Here is a 22296-nt window from a genome sequence, read left to right on the forward strand (position 1 = left end):
TCAGTATTTTCTCAACTGCTTCGTTAACATTAAAGTGTGTGTGGGGGGTGGGGTGGGGGTTTACAAGAATGAATGTCTGCCCTACACAATATGGCTGAAAAGTGAGACAAGCAGTATTTCCCCCAGGGCATATGCTTTGAATACCTTTCAGCCATGTGTTCTAACGTGATTAATGTGTCTGTGTGTGTAAAATGCCTGTTGAGCTCAGGAGTTCCTGATTGCTGCGCGTAAGGATGTTGATGGAGGAATTCCCTGCGATCCTGGCTAAACCTCCTCAGTGGTTTCTCAGTAGAGCTGCTTTCATTTCGCTGTAAGATCTCCATATATAATGTCAACATTTCATGACAGAACGCAGTCCTCACACTGCTCTCCAGACAGGGCTGCTTTAAGCATTGCAGAGAAATGGAGCCAGTTGTCAGCGCTACAATTGTCCGAGCCATGTGTATATAATAGAACTTACTATATTTAGAGAATGTTGTGCATTGATATGATCCCAAAGCAATAAGGGGATGAATGCTGAGTGCACCAGCCTCGCCCTCTAAACTGTCCATCACTAAACTGCATTTTACTGCATCATATCCAGTTTAATCCATCTCATTTACTTCCCCTTCCAGTTGCAGTATTTTAGTGTGTTTAAATTCAGCTTGTATTCTGCCCTATCAGTGTATCAGCCAGTCTATGGTGTTTCACTGCTTCCCATGGTACTTTCGTGATGAGTACTTTTGTATGTGCTGACAGTATCAGCTCTAAATGATTTGATTCCGCTATGCCCAAGAGAGCTCTCACATGTGATCTGTTTTCTGGGTGAGAGGTGTGACTTAATATGACAGAAAAAAGCTGCCGCCATCATCCTCAAAGAGGGAAGCAGGAAGAGCGAGAGGGAGGGAGGAAAGGAGGGAGGGTTTGCTTGTTGGACAGCCAAATGTCCCGCCAGAGCGCTTCCATCAGTTTCTAAGTGTGAGCACCGTGTGATCATCTGGCTCTGGTGGATATTTATAACCCCCAGTCAGCTCCAGCCTTCTCTACCCCCTGGCCACCCACCCCTCTCACCCCTCTGAACCCCTCACCCCTACCCCCTTTCCCCAGGCTTGGTGTGACGTCCCTCCTCCCCTGGCCAAAGGAGAGCAGGCTGACGGATTCAAGCAGCAGGGACAGCTTGTCAAAATTCAAGACCAGGGAGAAACAAGGCAGTCAGGGCAAACAAACAGGAGCCTCTCTCGTTCTCCTCGTTCTCCCTCTGTCCAGCTTGTTGTTTTTTTCCTCTTCACCCTTGTCTTCCTCTTCTGAACCGTCTTTTAGATGAAGATCATACCTGGTAGGTCACACAATCGGGCTTGCTGTGTCATGTCTTTGTGTCTAACAGTTTGCTTGGCTGATGACTGTTGTCTGGATTTTGGCAAACATCTTGTGTGAAGTCTTGTTGTGTTCCCAGTGTTTGCGCACACTCACACTAACATGACAGAGGCGCACACATTCGCATTTCACAAACAGCAACCTTCAGCCACTGCAGCATGGGTTGTGTTCCATATTTAAAGTTGTTCACAGTGTGACTCAGTTATCTTGGCTGCCTTCTGTATATTTTTTTTAATTTGATGGTACGTAAGTGGAGGAGGGTGAGGACAAGAATTAGGGGGGGGTTGCTTTACCCCCCACCCCTACCATTACCTCTTGTGACATCTGATGGATGTCAACAATCAGCAGTGACTTATACAGATTATATGTGATTATTTCAAAATGCTGTAAAATTAGCTCTGTGCAATTAATAGAATTTTTTTTTATTTCAATTAAAACATGATAATCCAGATGGTGCAACTGATGTGCCACATTTATTTTTTACTTACATTATAATTACATTTTGAAAGAAACCCACAAAATTATTGTGTTAAATAAAAATGATCTCACTGTGCCAAACTGTGGCGTTGTTTTTTTATGTCTTGTCAAACAAAAAACTTCACAGGCTCATCGTGTCCTGTTTGTCGATAAGACTTTTGAAGGATGTTGCAGTAACAGAGCCCTTTTCCTTCAGATAAACAAAAATATCCTAACGAAATAATGATTATACTCTCTTTATTGGGTTTTCTCCAGAAATTACTTATTAGCTAAGAATGCAGGCAGCATGCCCATCCTTGGTGATGAACAGGAAGCAGTTTTGTGGTATTTGTTGTAATGATTCACAGAGGTGCATCAGGTAATCAGAGAAATCAGGATTTGGTTTCTTTTCATCTTGCTTGCAAATTGTAGATTAAGTATAAAGCTAGATTACTACAAGACCTTCTGGTCCTCTGATTTTGTGCACTTTTTCTAATGTGACAGCTTTTGACTTGAGCTGTATGCAGAGCTTCTTAAAGGAGTGAAAACAGCTGAACTATCAGGAGGAGAAGAACTTTCAGTAACAGCTTCAGGGAGGGGGAAATCCTGCAGTTTAAAATGTCCCTGCCACGCCTCTGCCATCCCACCCCCTTCCCATCCCTCCCAGTGAAGGCCCACCTGTCACAAGGCTCATCTCTTCATCCCCTCTACGTTATCTCTGTCCAAATTAATGCTCACAAAGCCACCCAGGACCCACTGGGTCCCCTGGCTGGTCATTTTGAGTCGCCCTAATTGTATTCAAGGCAGGATGCAAGCTATTGAAACTTTCAGGGTAAAGCAGCTAGATATCAGAAAATCTGTTTGCTGCATGTCTTCCTCTCTGTATCTGACTAGAGATTATATCATTAAATGTTCATTTTGATACTTCTGTTGCTCTGTTGCCTTAGCGATACTGATCCGAAGAGGTGACATTACTAACGCTAAGGCTCTCGTACACGCAACTTCACATGTAGCATGTTTTCCCTCTGTATAAGTCATGTGCAGCCTTGAAACCTGTCATACGTGACAGGTCAAAGGTGCCACCAGGCCTTAATGTGCTAGTTTTATGCTGCCATATATCCCAGATGGCATGGCAGTCAAAATGGGACACACTCACCCATTTGAATATGAATGGGTGAGTGTGTCCAACCTCTGTATGTCTCTGTCTGGTTTTGCGTGCGGATGTGTGTTCTTGCTGAAGTTTGTGTTTCTTTCATAAGTCTTAGTGGTTCAGTACACCTGCTTGATTTGAGGCACTGCCAGTCCCCGAACTAGCTGGCAGCTTTTGAAGCAGATAGCTTTACAAAAGAGATGAATTGCTGTATGCATGAATCAACACTTTGATGAGTTCATCTTTGATTTATCCTGGATAAATGTAACTTTTGTGCGCAGAGTAGAGCCAACAGATGGTGTACTCCTATACTAAATAATATTTCGTTTGATCCAGTGGCTTTGCATGAGTCATTGTTGACACAAAACCCAAAAAAAGTACTCAATTGAATTTTAAGCCATCGTCTGACTATTAGTCTGTCCAACACTGTTCCAAGCCTCGGTTTTTCCACACGCAAGAAGTGCTAATTGGCAAATATTAGCATGCTAACACACTAAACTTGGAGCATAAACCAGAAAGATTGCACTGAATAAGTTGAATTTAGCAGCAGACCCTCGTTTCTCCTAATTGCGCACTAGAACTGATGATTGTTTCCTAAGTGTCATGTCTCATTGGTTAAAGTTAAAGAGTGTGAGTGTTGGTGTTATCAATCTAAGATAGTGCTCAAAGGAAGGTGCTTGTTGTGAAATGACTGTAATAGGAAAATTGGTTGAGATGCACCAACCCAGGGCATAAAGAGTCCTTTCCCATGGCTAAAATGGCGCTTTAGGGAACAACAAAGATTACACTGACCTACATATTACTTTACACAAAGTGTAATATTTCTTTTAAAAATTTGCCTCAGTATACTAAGGACAGGATGACTAATATAATATTTGATGTCCAGTTGCTTTAGCTAATTCAGTGCCCTAACATTTACTCTACGATGTCCTTTCTGCTAATGTTTTATGGCCTTTGATCCTGAAGCGTTAATGCAGCTGCTCTTCCTGCTGTTCTGTTCTCTTCAGTCCAGACCTGTCATGGGGCTTTTTGGTCTTAGCTGTCCTGTTGTCACTGGCGCCCATGCTGCATGTTGACAGCTCTGTCCTCTGTCCATTCACTAGCTCCTTGGTGTGAACTATCACTTATTAACGGAGTGAGAGCAGGTCTGAGTACTGTTATATGCTGTTGACTATGATTGGGTGTGCATGCAGAGGTGGAAATGTGGATACTGGCATTCTACTCCATTGATGACCAGTATGGAATGTGGTTGCCTGAAAGATCATGAGGAGGGGGGACGTGGCTGAGTTAAACTGTAAATGTTCTGTGTGACTCACTCTGCATTCTCCTCCTGAGCTTTAACCTTTCATTTGTGTTTGTTCACCCCTCACACAGACTGCCAAAATCAGCATGGATATACTGCTAAAGGATATACTTTATGTATCTCAATCGTCAGGTGCTACAGAATGACTCAATGTTCACACTGGGTGATGAGTGCTGTGGAACCAGACTATTAATGAGACATTAAATTGCTTTGCATAAACGATCGGTTGAGAATTTTCATGCATAACAGGTTGAACATGTGTCTCTTTTAGCTAAAGAAAGCTCTCACTACAGTTCTCTTCTGTAGGAGTCCAGAAGTGTAACATCGTCTTTTGACACGCAAGGGCAAGGCAGTGTCATTTAAGGGCATGAATGATATTTAATTGCCAAGCAAATGCTACTTTAGAGCTACATGTGGGGGGCCCTCACAGAGTTGTGTGGGCTGTGGCGGTTGAAATCTGGTTGTGGCTTTGGCCTGGTTCATGGAAAAGCCAGCATTCTTCCTGGAAACAGCCAGGAGTTCCATTCTATTGCAATCCACTCACTCCTCACCATATACTACACCAGTCTCTGTGTGTGTGTGTGTGTGTGTGTGTGTGTGTGTGTGTGTGTGTGTGTGTGTGTGTGTGTGTGTGTGTGTGTGTGTTTTCCAGGTCCCATGAGTGTATATTAAAAAGTCTAAATGGCCTTCACCACTGTGGTTGGCACTAGTAAACCAGTGGGCATGAGTCATAAAATAAACAGTACGCTTTCCTCTTAGGGGCTCATGGAAGCCGGTTTGGCTACAGTCCTCATATCCTCTGAGAATAATGAACAAACTCTGATGGGACACAGAATTATATGAAACTCATATAGAACTGATTTATTTATGAGCTGCATGGAGATCATAGAAACACATCCAGTTCTGTGACCCCCCCCCCCCCCCCCCCCCCCCCCCCCCCCCCCTCCCCATTAAAGGGGACTGTGGTCATCATCTCTAACACACAGTTTTAGCTTTGAGCACAGAAGCTCCACCCATAAATCTTTTGCTTGAGAGGGGCAGCCAATCGAAAGAAAGCACCTTAAGGGACAGTGAAGGGAGTTAAAACAGCTTGTTTCAGACATTCTAGCAAGTTGTTATTATTAACAACAGCGCTTTTATTTGATGTCAAAACAGTCATGTTTCATGTAAAAAGAAACCAAGGAGGTAAACTGAAACTGCTCCGCAGTAATGATTCTGGTCAGTGTCCTATGTGATAAGATCCATTCTTGGTCAGAGGTATGGTTCTGGGTCAGAGGTTAATGATCTGTAAGAAGAGAATCCCGCATGTTTAGCTAAGTTTGCCTTTTACATGTGACTTTGGAACAGCTGGGATGCTCCTAGTCCTAAATTGCCAGATCCTAAAGTAAACTGGTGATGGCGGGGGCATGTGTCAGACCATATTTACCATATTCACTGTATTTAGTTTTAAGATGCATAGCTAAGAATTTGTTAAGCCTGAATATTTTCTGCTTGGCTCTAGACAGAACTGAAGGCATTACAATGCTAATGGTAACATGATAGGATATAATATTAATCTTTGCTGTATTAAAACTGCAGTGAAGCGAAACAGTAGTCGCACAAACCAATGTGCCTGCAGGTGCACCTTTCTCTTTAATGCTTAGACAAACTGAAAACTGACTCTGGATGATGAGGCTTTGATAAATAAATGACTGAAGGGCAACAAAGCACAGTCTTGGTTCCAGTTTTACATTCTGTAAGAGTTCTCACTGGACGGGTATGTTTACCCAGATGAATAAAGGAAGAGGACAATCATACTATGAAAATTATGCTGAATTACCTGTCTATTGTCTTTCACTTTTGTCTCTAAATAAGTGGAGGCAGGGCAGAGCACTGGGTTGTGCCCTACCCCCCTTAAAGAAACCTCTTTCTGTTTGAAAGTTGTTCCCGTTTCCGCTCTTCACGCCAGATGGCAAAGCTTGCCTGAAACACAAAAGGCTGTCTGTGTGCATACCCATTAGGATCAGGATGGATGGGATGTATAACCTTGAGCGAGGGAATTATCTGCATGAGATGAGCTCACACGAAGAACGAACCAGATACCTGTACAGTAAGATGTGTTGTGTAGGTGAGTGTTGAGACTTGACTTTGTTGGGGAGGAGTTTGGTCAGATTGTTTTCATTGTGTTGAGTGTCACATGGATGTTCTTAGACAGTCCTGCTCTGAGAGACTGAAGAAGTAAAAGGGCAAATGTATGATGGATATATGATTTCCAAATGGTGATTTTTAACGCAGTTGTATGCTTGTAAACAGGTTTAATTAGAGACTCTTTGCAGCTTTTTTTTAATATATAGCAATATTCCCCCAATTAAACACTCACTGCATGCTCTAATATATTTGTGTTATAATGGAAAAACCACCATAACTGCTGAAAGTGCCTCTCTGTAGTAAAGCAGGGAGCTGTAACAACAGATTTTAATCTAAGATGTCTCTATAGAAAGTGATAACTCATATACAACATACATGTAGCATACACATTATTAACTCTTCTAGAATAGTTGATCAGCATGTATCATATGGGGTTAAACTACTTTCCTTTCTTTTGTTACATTCCCTTTTCTCATAAAAGCAAATAATTTTGTTGCCGCTGTGTAATGTGATGTTGAGCTTATCATATTTCTGTTGCTTCACCTCTTTTTTTTTTTTTTTTTTTTTTTTTTTAACAGAGCTCTGGGGATTGTAATTTCTGGGAACTGATGGTTTAATTTCTGTAGTAAAAGGCTTTCCCTTTCTTGCTTGATAGGATTTCAGTTTTCTTTGCCATGTTCATATTTCATCAAGGCCCAACTGTTTTTCATGGGTAACATGTCTGGACTGTGCACAGGCCAGTGGAGCATGTAGACCGTTTTACCACATTTGAAGACTTGTGTTGTTTGACATTAACTTGAAATGGAAGATGTTGTCTGGATGGCAGCATGAGTTGCTCCAAAACCTGTATTGTTAAATGTTAACGATGCCTTCAAAGGTGTCTCAAGTTACCCATGCCATGTGCATTATTGAACCCTGGCACCATAACTGATGCTGGGTTTTCAACTGTGCAAGGATAGTAAGCTGGATGGCCCTGGGAAGTCTGTGGTTTTCCCCATTTTACCTCAATCCATCTTAAAGGAGCTGAATCCCAGAGAAGACTTTTTTTCTTTGTGAGATAGTTTTAAGTTGAATTTGTGGATTCAGCCATGAACCGTGTTCACCAATCAGCCAATCACATGTCAGCAACTGAATGAATTTAGAAATGCAGACATGGTCAAGACAGCCTTCTGAAGTTCAAACTTAGTCAGAATGGGGAGGAAAGGTGATTTAAGTAATGCCTTGTTGATGCTGGAGGAGAATGTCCAGACTGTTTCAACTGCTTTTATATGAAGGGGATGGTAACTCAAATAAACACTTGTTACCACCAAGGTATGCAAGCACATCTCTGAACTCACAACATGTCGAACCTTGAAGCAGATGGGCTACGGCAGCAGAAGACCAGGTGCCACTCCTTCAGCTAAGAACAGGAAACTGAGGCTACACTTTTCACAGCCTCACCAAAATTGAAGATCGGAAAAATGTTTCCTTGTTTGATGAGTCTCAATTTCTGCTGTCACATTTGGATAGTAGGGTTAGAATTTGGCATAAACAACATGAAAGCATGGATCCATCCTGCCTTGTATCAGTGGTTCAGGCTGCTGCTGGTTGTGTAATGTGTGCGGGATTTCTTGGCACACTTTGGGCCCTTTAGTACCAACTGAGCAGCATTTAAATGTAACAGCCTTCTTGAGTGTTGTTACTGTCCACCTCTATCCCTTTATGACCACAGTGACCACCGATGGCTGCTTCCAGCAGTGACACTATGTCACAGAGCTCAGATCAGCTCAAGCTGGTTTCTTAAGCATGACAGTGAGGTCACTTCACTCAAATAGCTTCCACAATCACCTGATTTCCATCTAGCAGAGCACCTTTGGGATGTGGTGGAACGAGAGATTCATATCATGGAAGTGCCTCCATCAGATCAGCAGCGACTGTGTGATGCTATCATGTCAAAACTGATCAAAATCTCTGAGGAATGTTTCCAGCACTTGTTGAATCTTCCCCACAAAGAATGGAGGTTGATTTGAAGGCAACCCAGTACCAGCAAGGTGTACCTAATAAAGTGTCCTGTGAGTGTATGTTGTCATAGATAATGAAATCTTTGCAGTTTCTTTACTACTTAAAGACGCAGCCTCTCTGGGGTGCTCTTTTTATACCCAGTCATGTTACAGACCTGTTGTGAAGTGATTATTTATTTATTTAACTCCAGTCTTTGGTTGCTCCTGTCCCAACCTTTTCTTTCTTTTCTTTCTTTCTTTCTTTCTTTCTTGGTATCAAATACAAAAATGATCACACATTTTTCTAAACACAAGTTGTGTTTGTAACATTTTATTTAAATAAATGGTTCAAACTATTAGATCATCAAATGTTCTTTCTGTTTACATTTAACACAGCACCCCCAACGTTTTCAGATAGTTGATAGGATAGGATAGTGTGCTATTGTCTATTTTTTGCACCTTTTTTTCAAGCTCCAGAGACTACAATGGCCTGGATGACTGAGAATCTACACAAACTTGTAATTGTAGAGCCTACCTAGAAAGAAGTTGGGTGTGGTTGTACTCTGGCGCTATCTAGTGGTCAGAATATTTCACCACCCTCTGCCGGTGGAGGACAAAGGCCTTGTGTGAGGAGAGGGTGGTGTTTTCCTTTCCTCAGATAGTCCGTTATGGGAAACCCCTCTGTCTCTGTGCCTAAAAACACAACCATGAGTAAGAGTCAGTAATGGTTACCACTGCAGAACATGGTGCTGTATGTTTGTGGATGTTGCCATAGAAACGTCTCAAGTTCCCTTTTTCCCCCCACATTTACAGAAAAGTGTTGAGGGTGAGATGGCAGATGGAAATACCACATGTGATACTGATGGATTAATAGAAACTAAAAATAACTTACACTATGTGCTTGAGATTAAGACAGAATATATTTTGTAGTGCAGAGCAGGTGCGTTTGCCACTGATTTTTAAATCGGGTCATAAACTTTTACGTTAATAACAACTTTAAAAAAAAAAAAAACTCTTTAAAGTCTTTTTTAAGGGCAGAATGCCAAACACTGCTATTAACAGTTCCTAATTTCTGATAATTTGCTGATTTTTTTTTTTTTTTCTTCATTAAAAACACACTACTCTGCACACAAAAAAAGGGAAAAGATCAGTAAATGTTCTTTGATTTACACTTAATTTGATGTTTTTAAATTGTTTTCCAGCTTTCAATCCAATTAATTCAAACAAAGCCGTTCACCCTTCTGTGTTATTTCACTTACATTTGACTAATTTAGCCGACACGCTTTTACACGCCCTTGTTCACATGTGCATTTTCTGCCAAGTTACGGCACTGTGTCCTGCAGAGGGAGGCACATGCTGTTTTAAATGTTAGCCGCTGTGTGCCCGTCAGGCTAACTGAGTTATTTCTCCATCACCCAAATTCCACGTTAGCAACTAACATAACCCCAGATGTGGGGCTTTCCACAGAGGCCCCTGACGCTCAGCACCGAGCTATTTTAAACCTCAGCTGCTGCGACTAATCCAAAGGCTTGTTGAGTCTGAGTTAAACTGGGTTTGCAGTATCATCACTAGAGCTACATCACCTAAAGTCTGCTGTCGGGCTGAAGATCCATGTTGGTGATAACAACAACAAAAAAACCGCTCTTGTGTCATCTGGATGAGTTTTTAACAGAAATGTATTGTTTGAATATTTTTTAAATCATTTGATCCATCAGCATCAACTCTGATATCTACCTGAATAAAGATTCAAAATGTAGAAATCCTAAAAGGTAGCGGATTAGAACTACAGCACTGCATTAATCACACGTAATGGCCAATTTAACACATTTATAACTAATAGCGTAACTTCTGTGCTCTCCTTGGTTCCGCTCGACTGCAAAACAGCTCATACCCTTCTTTATCATTACTGAACAACCTGTGCCATAATCCTGGGTGTGTTTAGGCTGCTCCTAGTTTTATCGCCATTCCTTTTAAAAAAAAGGTGTGGCGACCACATATCGCTATAAACATGGGAGAGAAAGATAGAAAGGCATGTAACCTGAACTGAGGGAGCGAATCCTGTTTCGCAGCTTTTTCATTCTCAGCAAAGAGGACTGCTGTGCGTCCTCCCTCTGGCTAAACCGTTGTATTTTCCCTGCAGATCAGCACTTAGAAAAACCATAATGACACATTCCTAGAATTCCTTTGTCCTCTAATTTGTTTTGCTCTGTCGCTCCCAAGTGCTTAAATAAAGGTTGTTGTAGTTTTAAGTGGTGGAAGGCTCAACCGTGTCAAGAATATGAGTATCAACTAAAGGCATATAGACCCAATATTACTGACCTGTTGAATCAAGTTAGAGTTGAACCATTTTCACAATTAGAAGCTGTATTACTGGTGACAAACGTAAGACTCAACAGCCGTGCTAGTGGCTCTTTCTCATTCAGGTATCTCAGCATGTGTGATGATAAACTTGTTTGTATAGCACTTTTTTAGCCATAGTTAGAGCTTAACAAAAAACAACTAGGAATCATATGAAAACATACATTTAGCCACAAGGGTGCTTTGAGCCAAATGCACACAATAGCTTCAGGCACAGACCATGCAGGTATAACATGTACAGCTAATGCATGTATTAGCACTACATGCAAGAGCACTGTGGGAAGGAGACTGTTATCCTTGTCAAGTCCATCATCAATCTTCACCATATCATTGAGAGAGAGAAAAAAAAAAACTCCCCATATTTTCACCATACACTCTCCGCTCTTATAAAAAGCCCAACTGTTCCATCTGGTTTTGATGAAACCAGATGAAGGAGCAGTAATAAGCATGTTGAGACGTTAATGATATGCCTCCTTTTTAAGAGGAACGCTCTTATGACTAAGATGTTCCACACTTTCGCCCGTTTCCTTTCGAGTCTCCCATGCTATAGTGTTTCCAGTGTGGGTCAGAACTGGAGCTCAAGTAGGTGCTGGTATGTGTTTCCCCGCCAGATTGTCACTGAGGTCTGTTACCATCTGCTATTGCCTCTGCACCTCTGATAAACTGGAAAGCCATTTCTTTTTTTTTTTTTTTAATCAGATCTTGTACAGGCGTTTTTAAAACTTTGAGTATTTTTTTACAGCACATTCTGCATTTGATAGGATTCCTTTCCTCTTTCAGATTTAATTACCTGCCCGCATACCGCACCTTAATTCTGCAGCTTGCCTAGACAATGTATTAAACTAGAAAGGTGTGTCTCCAAATTTGCTAGCGTGTCTCAAATGAGTCAGGGCATTACACACACACACACACACACACACACACACTGACATGTTAAGTGCCTTCATGTTCACACAGGCCATGTTGAATGCACTGCACTGTGGAAGGGGAGGGAAAAAAGTACTTTTAGATGCCTGATAAAGTGATGTCAGTCATGGTGGAGAAAATGGGATATATACCCACCCTGAGGCTACAGAGAGGCAGGATTTAGCAGAGGGTAAGACACACCCTGGCCTCTAGCTCAGCTGTCAGCACATACTACAACCACACTATAGGGGACTGTTATGAAAGCAGGCTTTAAACCTTCTGATAAAATGATAAATGTGGGACTTTAGACACAGAGCTGGAACTATGTGATGAGGGCAACTGCATAGTGAGCATATGTTGCTTTTAAAATAAGAAATAATAAAATCTTAAGTAATAAGTCTCATTTTGTTACTTCAGTCTAACCTCATAGTTTATAGTGCCACCAGTTTATATATATATTGCTGTGTGAATGGCTCCTTTGGCTCTATCTTCAGGCTGCATTCTGCAGATTGCTTCCCAGTAACTGCAACAGGAGCTAAAGCAGAGTGGCATTAATGGGAGTTTGGTTAGTGAGAATGCCAAATATAATACATTTCTGTCTATTATTTGCTTTTTAAGTAATTGAATCATGGTTTTTTTTCTTTTTCTAAAGTAACAATCTTTCAAAAAAAAAAGGAAAAGGGGAAGAAAGAGGCCAGATGTTTTTTGCTTGCTTTATTTGATTTGCCGTTCCAAAAAACTCTTAGTTGCCTGGCAGATTCATGTGGTTTATACAGGAGGAAGTGATGCGTCTGTTGTTCCTTAATTTGTTTGGATTAAATACTGCAGAGCAGGAAATGTGTAGTTAAGTTGAGAAATGAAGGTGACTTTGGCTGAATAGCCAAAAAAAGAAGAGTTCTGGCTGCGGCGACTCAAACCTTTCCATTCATGAGATAGGAAGGGGAAAGATATGTTGTTTGAGTGTGACATACTGCACTTCATGCTCTACATGGAGACTTAAATAAACAAAAGGATGTGTTTTTCCATCACGAGTACTCAAAAAAAAAAAAATTACATGCACAGGCGCATTTAAACATAGAGTCATAAGCTGTTCTATCTCTCAGTAAATCAGTGATGTTCAGGGTGGGGTTTATGACAGCATTTCCCAAAACGATCTCATTGCCCATCTCATCTCTTTCTACACCAGTGAGTGACTCCTAATGTGAAAAGAATGAGGAATGCTGGGCATAAGAAGTAATTAACCGGAGATGTGTATGCTTCTGTGTGTGTGTGTGTGTGTGTGTGTGTGTGTGTGTGTGTGTGTGTGAGAGAGACTGAGAAAACTCCTTCTTTTTACCTTTTTTAGGATCTTGTTGGACATCTCAATAATTTCAATATCCAAATTAATGTAAAACATAAAAAAGTCACGAGCACCATTTTTTTTTATGACTCTTTATTGCGTTCTCTGACTCAGCTGGTGTGTGTGTCTGTTGTTGCGCAAGCTGGGTGAATAAGTGATAGTGCATGCAGGTTGCCACACCTCGCCCCTTACCAGCCTCTCCACCTTCTTCTTCTTCTTCTTTGCCTCACATTGCAAGAGGTAGGCGTGTGTTTAGAGCCCCACCCACTCACACACACAAACCCCACTGGTGTGTAGAGTCCTCTACAGACTAGGGCCACCACTAATACACAGTTGCACATCACACATAAGGACAGGCCCAGACATCATAGCCCACAGGCATCATTCGCGGGAACAGAGTGAGCAGCAGAAAAGAGGAAAAAAGGGAGTGAAAAAAAAACATAGGGAAGAAAGAGAAGGGAGAGCCGAACCCAGTGAAGGAGTGAAGAGGTTAAGACAGGAAAAGAAGAAGAGAGAAATCATAGGTTTGTGAAGCGCTGAGTGGATTGTGGCTGTAGGACTTCTTACTCTGGGATCAACTGTAGTGCTGGAGGGACAGATAAAAGTGAAAAAAAAGAGCAAACGTTCCTATTGAGGGGGAAGACCACCGAGGATATTTTATCATTAGGATTATTATTTTGTGCGCTGACACGCGGTGACAATGACCTCTCAGCAACAGAGGTACAGGAACTTCTCCTCTGACAGCTTTGGCAGAGAGAGGACACCTTCAGACGATGGCTACTACCAAGGGATGCTGAAGGCCATGGACGGCAGGAAAGGTACCAGTATGGTGGCAGTTAATGGAAACTAGCTTTATCGCAAGTCTTGATCTGTTTGTTTCCACATGTGTGAAGAGCCGCTGGGCACGAATTAAGTGGTTTTCCAGGAAGGGGTGAGGGGTGTTTTTAATTTCCCAAATGGGCAGAGTCCAGGTTGCAGACCTTTGTCTGCAAGAGCCTGAAAATGATTATGTGAAAGTGAATGTTGTTTTTTTTTTTTTTTTTTTGTTTCATTCATAGGAGATGATGATCTTTTAATTTGCTGCTGATTGTTTGCGTTTATTGTAGTCATGGGCATGCATCATGAGGTGCATATTATTTTTCATCCAGCTATTCTGGCTGTCCAGTATTTCCCCCAGCAGAGTAGCTTAAAGGAAGATACTCCCCTTTCCTAATGCGTCTGCAGCTTCCTCATTTCACACTGGGCAGCAAAGCCCATTGACAACTTTTCTTGTGTGGCAGGCTTGATGTGTTTTGGGGAGAAGTGAATCACTTGAGCTACAGTCTGTTTCTCTTCAGTTGTAGCCAAAATGAATGAGGTGTCACATAATGCATCATGCAGCTTTTTCCTTTTCTCATTCACATTGTTCTGCATTCCTGTGAAAATGGATATTTTTAGTCTCAGCTGTTTCTACAGAATCAAGTCTTAGTAAAAGATTTGCTTTGCCATCCACAGGTCCTCATAAAACCTATACAAACCTTAAAACTTACGTTTTTTACTCAAGTAAAAATATCATTTCAATCAGATCCAAACACAAAATGCCACTGTATTTTACATTTATTTTCTACAATGTATCAAAATAAAAGCATTTATTATGCAGGCATTATTATAACTGTTTTACTGAGTATTTACTGCTTAAGTTTTAAAATCTACTATTACCTGTAAATTTAAAATAAAGGTAAAATATTTCCCTCTGAAATGTAGTGAAGTTAAAGCATTAAGTAAGCTTCACATCCCATTAATCATACTTGAGTTACAGCAGATTTTTTCCACTATAATCATATTCAGTTCTGGACCATAGACTTCACTCCTGATGGAAGCACGTTTGTGTGTGGTGACGTGTGGTGATTTGACTTTCACCTTCATTTGAAAAGTGCACATGAAAAGTGTTGCAATTTAGTTGAAAACAGTGCAATCAGGATGCAGTCAGTGGCGGCTCGAGGTGCGACCCGTTGCATTTCCTGTTTGCGTGAATTTTTGCATCTTTGAGAGGAAGTAGAACCGTGGAGGTCACACAGTTACATAAACTGTCTTCATTGGTCTAGATGAAAAATTGGGAGGTTTAAAGGTCTGGTGGTCTTAGTATGTTATTTCCATGGCAACCCAGTTCCATAACAGAGTTGTCCAGGAGTCATAGTTAACACTCCCTCTGGAGAGGAACAAACAAAAAAAAAAAAGTAGCCTCTGGGCACCTGTGCTGTGTTCGCACTGAATCACTGCCCTTTGCTTTTCTTTGCCGGGCGTGTCAACATATGTAGACAGTTTGGTCACTCCCTTTAAAACTGATAAGATGGCGACTTGGTGGCGCGTCTGTGGGGCATTCTGGCATAAGCTGAAGGGAAGGTGGGTGAAGCACGTCTGAATATTGAGTAAACCACAACTTTTAGATCATGTGAGGTCACATGAGAGAAAACTCCACTGTATCCATAATAAATGTTGCAGTTGACACGCCTTCTGTGTGTGTGTGTGTGTGTGTGTGTGTGTGTGTGTGTGTGTGTTTTTTTTTTTTTGTTTGTTTGTTTTTTTTTAACCTGAACTCCACAGCACTAGGAGGGAGTATGAAGGTTTGTTATGTTAGTGGGTGGATCCCACGCCTAGATCTTGTTCTTTCTTGTCGGATAATAGCGCTCTAATAGTTATGCCATGTCTTGTGGTTATCACGCCTAAGGATCTTCACACTTTAACGTTTCACCTCTGCAGCCTCGATCCTTTCATTTTTGTTTCCGTCTTAAGAGCTCCGGTGGTGTCATAGAGTGAGACATGACCTTGCAAACCCGTGTTCGAGACAACAGAAGTGCATCTGCAGACAGTGAATGGGTTCCCTGACTCAGATGCAGGCTTGAACAGGAGCACAAGAGGCATTTTCCACCCAGTGATAAAGTGCGTTTGTTCTATAGAGATATAACAAGTCTTAGGGATTTCCGCTTTAGCTTGCTGTTAGGAATACACTGTAGAAACATATTAATCATGCACCTCTTGCACACTTTTCCTTCTCTTACAAATCTGATGTTTAACCGCGGTCGCTCTGTGTTGCAGATGAACGAGATCGAGTCCAGAAAAAGACCTTCACAAAATGGGTGAACAAGCACTTGATAAAGGTAAGGACCTCTTCTGGATTGTTCTGTGTTACACTTTTTCTGTGTTCACACGTACACACCATCCATAATATGACTAAGGTATGGGGGGGGGTGATGTCACAGGAGAGTGTCAACAATTTTCACTTTTGTTCAGACACGTGTATGTGTGTTTTCTTTCACAATGACCATAGGTGGATATCAAAGAGTAAACTTCCCTCTTTGTGCTCCAAGTGTCAAACTGCAGATGTTTGTACAGTGAGCGGCAGGAGGCTGCGTCAAGCGTTGAATAAATATTGCAGCTCATATATTCTGACGTTATGTCCACGTACTATGATCATCATATCCATCAATCCATCCATCCATTTTCATAACTGCTTATCCAATTCAGGGTGGAGCCTATCCCAGCTGTCATAGGGCGAATGGCGTGGTACACCCTAAACATTTTGTCGCAGGGCTAACGGAGAGAGACAGACCCCCATTTACACTCATTCACCAAGTAACCTAACACGCATGTCCTTCGACTGTGAGAGGAAGCACGAGTACCTGCAGACAGGCACAGGGAGAACATCCAAACTCCACATGGAGGAGCCCCAGCTGGCTTGTGGATTTGAACCCAGAACCTTATTGGTGTAAGGAGATAGTGGCTTACATGTAATTACTATTTTAAATAGTTGGCCTCAGTTTGTATTTATGATGCAAGAATTATGCTGTGTGATGGGTTATTGACTCACTACTCCTGTAGGTTTATTTTACATAGCATTTTTACAATATATTTACATAGACAGCATACTTTTGATTAGTAGTGGATTTTCGTTGTTAGCATCTCTGCAGAAATCATTACCAACACCCGGCCCTCTCACTTATAAAAACATACATTAGCTAGACAGTCCTTGTTTCGCACTCAGTCACTAGCAGGGCACCGTGATGGAGAGGCTTACCAGAAGTCCCGTCTGTCATCAGTTGAGAATGTGTGTAAGCCATCCATCAGCACTCCTCCAGTCTCACCTGTCTCATTTACTATTCTCAATCTATGGCCTGAAGGCTCACATAAACAGGTCAGAATGCGAGTTAAGTCAAACGAGCTATACTCCTCACTCTGGAGCTCCTCATTAGGAGTGATCGATTAGCCCCCGTAACACAATATCCCTCTCCCAGGGTACTAAAAATATTCCTGCTTATGCCACTTTTCTTCCACAAAACTCCCATTGGCAGCGCTACATTTACAGCCATTAAGTGCTTCACTTCAGAGACATTTTTTTTTTTTTTTAATGGCGCAAGAGAGGGGAAAAAAGAGCACAAAGAGAGTGTTATCCCTTCCATGAATGTGCAGCGCTAAGGTTTCTATTACCACTGTATGAGAACCTAGTTCAGTTACTCCCTCTTGTTTCTCATAAGTGTCCGCTGTGAATATTCAAGCGTGAGTCACAGACATCTGGACTCACTTAGCTCCCTCTGAAGAGGCAAAATCTGGTCTGGGCCCAGAGCCTGAGGTTGGTTAGGCCAACGGTAGCGCATGTGCTGCACAGACTGCTGGATCCAGGCGGCTGTACCTGCATCTGTGCACGCCTTAAACCGAAAGGCTTGCACTGATGCATGGCGAGTTACATAAGTGCTCGCATCAATATTATTGCTACGGTTGTACCCACATACTGCAACACTGCATGACTTTAAGACTTTCACTTGTCTGTTGCCTATTTGTATCTTAGCAGCAAAAAAAGAGCATTATTGCCACCCGCAGCCCTCTGTAGAGAACCTCACAGAAGCAAAAGGCGCATGTTAGGCAGGGAAAGTGTTAAACTATGTTTGAATCTGCTGGACTGCTCTGCTGAGGTTAAACTGCTGTTAAACTGATTTAATGGCTTAATGGTTGGCTTGACAGGGGCAGACTGGAGGCTGGGTGCAACTGTGAAGAGCTGTAAAGGGCCACTGAAGGTTACACCCTCCCCCATCCTGCTCAGTAAATCTCTTCTTCTTGCGTAAGACAAGAGTGAAACATCAAACCAGCTATGGGATAAACATCTGTTTTCTAGTAGATACCTACAAATTGCTTGTGATGTTGCAATTGTTGCATATTAAGGTTGCACTGTATGGATGGCTATCAGATGAAGGATAAAGAAAATTAGAGGAACTCCACAAGATGACGTAAAACCTGAGTCATGTTAAGCATGTTGTTTCCAGACAGTGGATCACACGGACAGTTGGAGGGACCGGTTTAAGGCACTGTCGGCCATGTGCAATGACTTTGTCCTTAAAAGCGGATCCTTTCCACTCTTGAGTGTGCAGCTTGCCTAGTAACCTTTCAGCAGCAGTACAAAGTAACTGAGGAGTGGCGACAGATGACTGTGCTAGATTCAGCTAGATAGAGGGCGTTGAGCTATTTGCAAATCACAGCATGCATTACTTGACAAAGGAAGACTGGCTCATCATCATTTAGCTGTGTAAATAGGTGCTAATCTGACTGAAGAGAGCTTTATGTGCAATTCAGTAAGACAGTTTCAAAGGGTGCAGACTTCACATTGGACCCTATCCTATAAAGTAGGAAGGGCTTTTATTGTGCAAACAGTGAACCCTAGTGGCAGCAGTGTTGGTTCCCTTCACTTAATTTTGCTCCAGGGTGTACTTCTCTTCATCTTCTCTCTGTAGGCAGGGAGGAGCATATCACAGGCTGGATGCACGGCTGGTCGGAAGGTGCTGAAATTCTTGCCAAGATAAATCAGTCACTGTTGTAACTTGCAAGGGAAAATATGCCTTCATTCCATTTTAGGGCTGAGGCCTCAGTTTCCCACATGGAAAACACACACCCAGTAGACTACTATGTTTACAGACTTAAAAAAAAAAAAAAAAAAAGTGGATTAATAATTGTGTTTTTCATCAGTCTGTCATCATGTTTATCATTAAACCCTCTAAAGTCCCACTATCATTTCATTTCATTTCTGTTCTCATTCTTTCTCATTCTCTCGTTTCCATTCTTACCTTTTCTTCATCCATCTCTTCTCCATCGCCAGCATTGGAAGGTAGAGGTAGGTGCTGGCAGTAAATGTGTAAATATGTGTCAGCATCTTACTGCATGGAGGCTGCTCCACCCCTCATGTGTTATTTTATTTTATTATTTTTTTTTACTGTCCAGGCTTGAGCTCCCTGGCACCATCATATCTTTCCCTCATCACTTTTGCTTTCCCTCACTTGCTTTGTTATTGTCTGGTTGCAACTGCACCATGCATCTCTTAGATAAACAATGAATTCATTTAACTGAAATCCAAAGAATTTAATCATTTTTTTTTTAACCCTTAATGATCCATCTTTTTGTTTAGAGTCCTGTCCATCGTGTCTCAGGGTGACAGCTGCCTGCAGTCAGGATCGGCTGCTCATGGCTATGCTTTCCTGACGTGTGCAGAATAGTGCTAGTTTAGAGAAAGCTCAAAGCACTGTAGAAAAATTGCAGTACATGACACTGAAAATGTTTTAAACCAAACTTTTGGCCATTAACTTTTTGCAGTAAAATTGTAAACTGCACCATCTCCGGTGGGATAGGTTATTCCAAGTGATCGTATCTTGAATCCTTTTGACGTATCCTCTGCTTTCCTTTTTTTTTTCCCCGTGGCAGGCACAGCGTCATGTGACAGACCTGTATGAAGACCTTCGAGATGGACATAACCTGATCTCGCTGTTGGAGGTCCTCTCTGGGGAAACACTGGTGAGTACGGTCCTCACGTTTAGAGTTTTGTCAAAGTGACAAATATGCTTTAACAGTTCTTTATAATCCACACCTAAACCTAATCCTGACTGACTATACAAGGATGACTTTAATTAGTTTGAACCGGAATGCCATCCCTGTGGCAACAAATTGTAAAATAATGCAGCCAAGTTGTCAGTCAAGGGCTTCACCTGATCTGAGCTTTGCTAAACAAAGACCTCTTATTGACCCGTGCACCTTTTAAATCTGCAGTCTCCTCCTTTCTATATCATTAGCCATGTTTTTTTTTTATCTGATTCTTACTTTGCTCTCTGTAATGCTTACTTACTTCATATCCTGGGATTCAAATCTGTACGAAAGCTTTTCTGCTGCTGCCCTTCATCAGCTTCAGCTCTGCTCATCGTCGGAATGCCTCCATAGCAGTAGCACATTGCCACCACTTTTGGACTGTGTGTGTGTGTGTGCGTTTGTGAACTGTGCTCCTATCTGATCGACGTGTCTCCTTTTCTACTCCTCCTTCTCCCGTTTGCCTTCCTCTAACCTTCCGCTGTGTGTGCTGATCTTTGCCGTCTGGCCTTCGCCTCCTCTCCTTTGCACTGCTCTTGCTGGGGCTAGCCGAGGGAGAGAGACATGGCGAGGAGCGTTCGGTTGGTGAGTGGGTTTGCAGCACTTCCTCGGTTATTTGGCTGTGCATGGTATCCACAGACGTCAAGCCATGATTTTTAATTTTTTTTTTTTTTGCTGGCCCTTTTTTTGGTTTGTTTCTTTTGCTGACAGCCTTGCTTTAATCATGTAGCCGCTGTGAACATATACAAGAAACATTTAGTTTGGATTCTGCTTGTTGGAGAACTTTTCCTCCTCTGCCATTGTAGTTGAAATTGTACATAGTTTTTGATTTTAGATTTTGTCTTTTTGTTAAACATGTTTTATGTTTAATTTTCATTTTTACATCATTCATTCCTTTATTTTTATTGGTTGCTATCCTCCCTCCTGTCTAAAGGTAGTACCACGGAGTACTGAGTGTCTGTAATATAACTAAATACATCTTAATCTCTTCTTCATCCTCTGCAGCCTAGAGAGAAAGGCCGCATGAGATTCCACAAACTTCAGAATGTACAGATAGCACTGGACTTCCTCAGACACCGGCAGGTATGCTACATATAATGATAAAAACCCGACCACAAATATGAATCATTAGAAGATGACTTATATCTGCTGTAATCATGTGAGTAATATGAATGTTTTGCTTTCTCAGGTCAAGCTGGTTAACATCAGAAATGATGACATAGCTGATGGGAACCCCAAGTTGACCCTCGGGTTAATATGGACCATCATCCTCCACTTCCAGGTGTCCTTTTCAGTCAGTGTTGTGTTTCATTATATTATTGGTGTCTGCCCTCTGTCTCTGGGATTTGAACCTCTCGGCTGCGGCTTCCCATCTCCTTGGAGCCAATCAGAGTGGACTCTGCTCTTCAAAACATCTCTCAAAAGGACATTTTTTAATCAATCCTTCTAATTCTAATCATATTCCTAGAAGTATTCTATTATGAAACACTCAAGTATTTAGTGTTCTGCAGCAAATATGAACTGTTTCATCAGGGTGTGTTAGTGTGAGTCACTCTCCCGCTGACTCCCAAGGGGAGGGTGTGTCAGGTTGGAGTGTACAGCTTTGATGGCATCCTACACTCCCAATCACATACTCTCCAGGCCTTTTTCCTGCCTTTCCTGTGTATGCCAAAAGCTGCCAGGCAGAAATCCCTGGGCAAGAGCCTAATAGTCATGGCCGCACCCTCACCCATATAAGTGGTTGAGGTTTTGATTGCAGAAAGCTGAAGCTAAGCAGAGGGGGGGAATAAAAGGTGAAAGTGGTATGGTTTGATTATGCCATTCTGGTAATGATAATACTGGGCCCTCTAGATACACACTGTGTTCCCACAGTCATTATACTTTTATACAATAGAGGAAAAACAGACAGCTGGGCTGTGGTTGCTGATGAGTCATAAAGACTCCAGACTTCTTCACACAAATCTGATCTGATTATCCTAAATGAACTTAATCACAAAGGAAAGAAGATTGTGTACGCTTGGAAGAAAAAAGTATTTGGAGGATCATTTTAATTGCAGATGTAACTGTCAGTCTTAGGATGAGTTTTAGTAATAAAGCAATGATGCATTTGGGCTTTACACTTTTTAACTGAATTGATTATTCAAAGTATTATTACAGAACAGAGCTATGAGAAGAGAAGCATCTGAGTGCAGCATGCTCATTTACACTCCATCTGCCCTGAGTCACTGCTATGACTCATCTTTCCTACCACCAAAACCCCCAAATGAAACTTTATCTGGATGCCACAGCGGTGTTTTCCAACACTACACCAGGCAAAACTCAACTAAATCCCATGAAACACATTTGGTGCCCAACTGTGAGAGATACTAAGTCCAGAATTGACTTAAGGTGAAATGACTGAGGTGTTCACACTGTGGTGTTGAGTCATTCTGTTTAAACTGGACCTATT

The 22296-nt window shown here is 41.8% G+C and overlaps 1 protein-coding gene across 4 annotated transcripts in view; it reads left to right on the forward strand.

Moving 5' to 3' along the window:
- Positions 1-22296, forward strand: part of LOC115794142 (plectin-like) — a 105577-nt gene that overhangs the window by 55285 nt on the left and 27996 nt on the right. For 3 of the 4 annotated variants that reach the window (XM_030749460.1, XM_030749458.1, XM_030749461.1), the window contains exons 2-5: positions 16047-16108; positions 19692-19781; positions 20853-20930; positions 21037-21129. In XM_030749460.1, coding sequence (XP_030605320.1) covers positions 16047-16108; positions 19692-19781; positions 20853-20930; positions 21037-21129 — 323 coding nt within the window. Of the gene's footprint in view, positions 1-13303; positions 13790-16046; positions 16109-19691; positions 19782-20852; positions 20931-21036; positions 21130-22296 lie in introns of those variants that run through there. The other variant, XM_030749459.1, reaches the window with a different exon arrangement.

The sequence above is a fragment of the Archocentrus centrarchus genome, chromosome 16 (genome assembly GCF_007364275.1).
Source record: "Archocentrus centrarchus isolate MPI-CPG fArcCen1 chromosome 16, fArcCen1, whole genome shotgun sequence".
Taxonomy (NCBI): domain Eukaryota; kingdom Metazoa; phylum Chordata; class Actinopteri; order Cichliformes; family Cichlidae; genus Archocentrus; species Archocentrus centrarchus.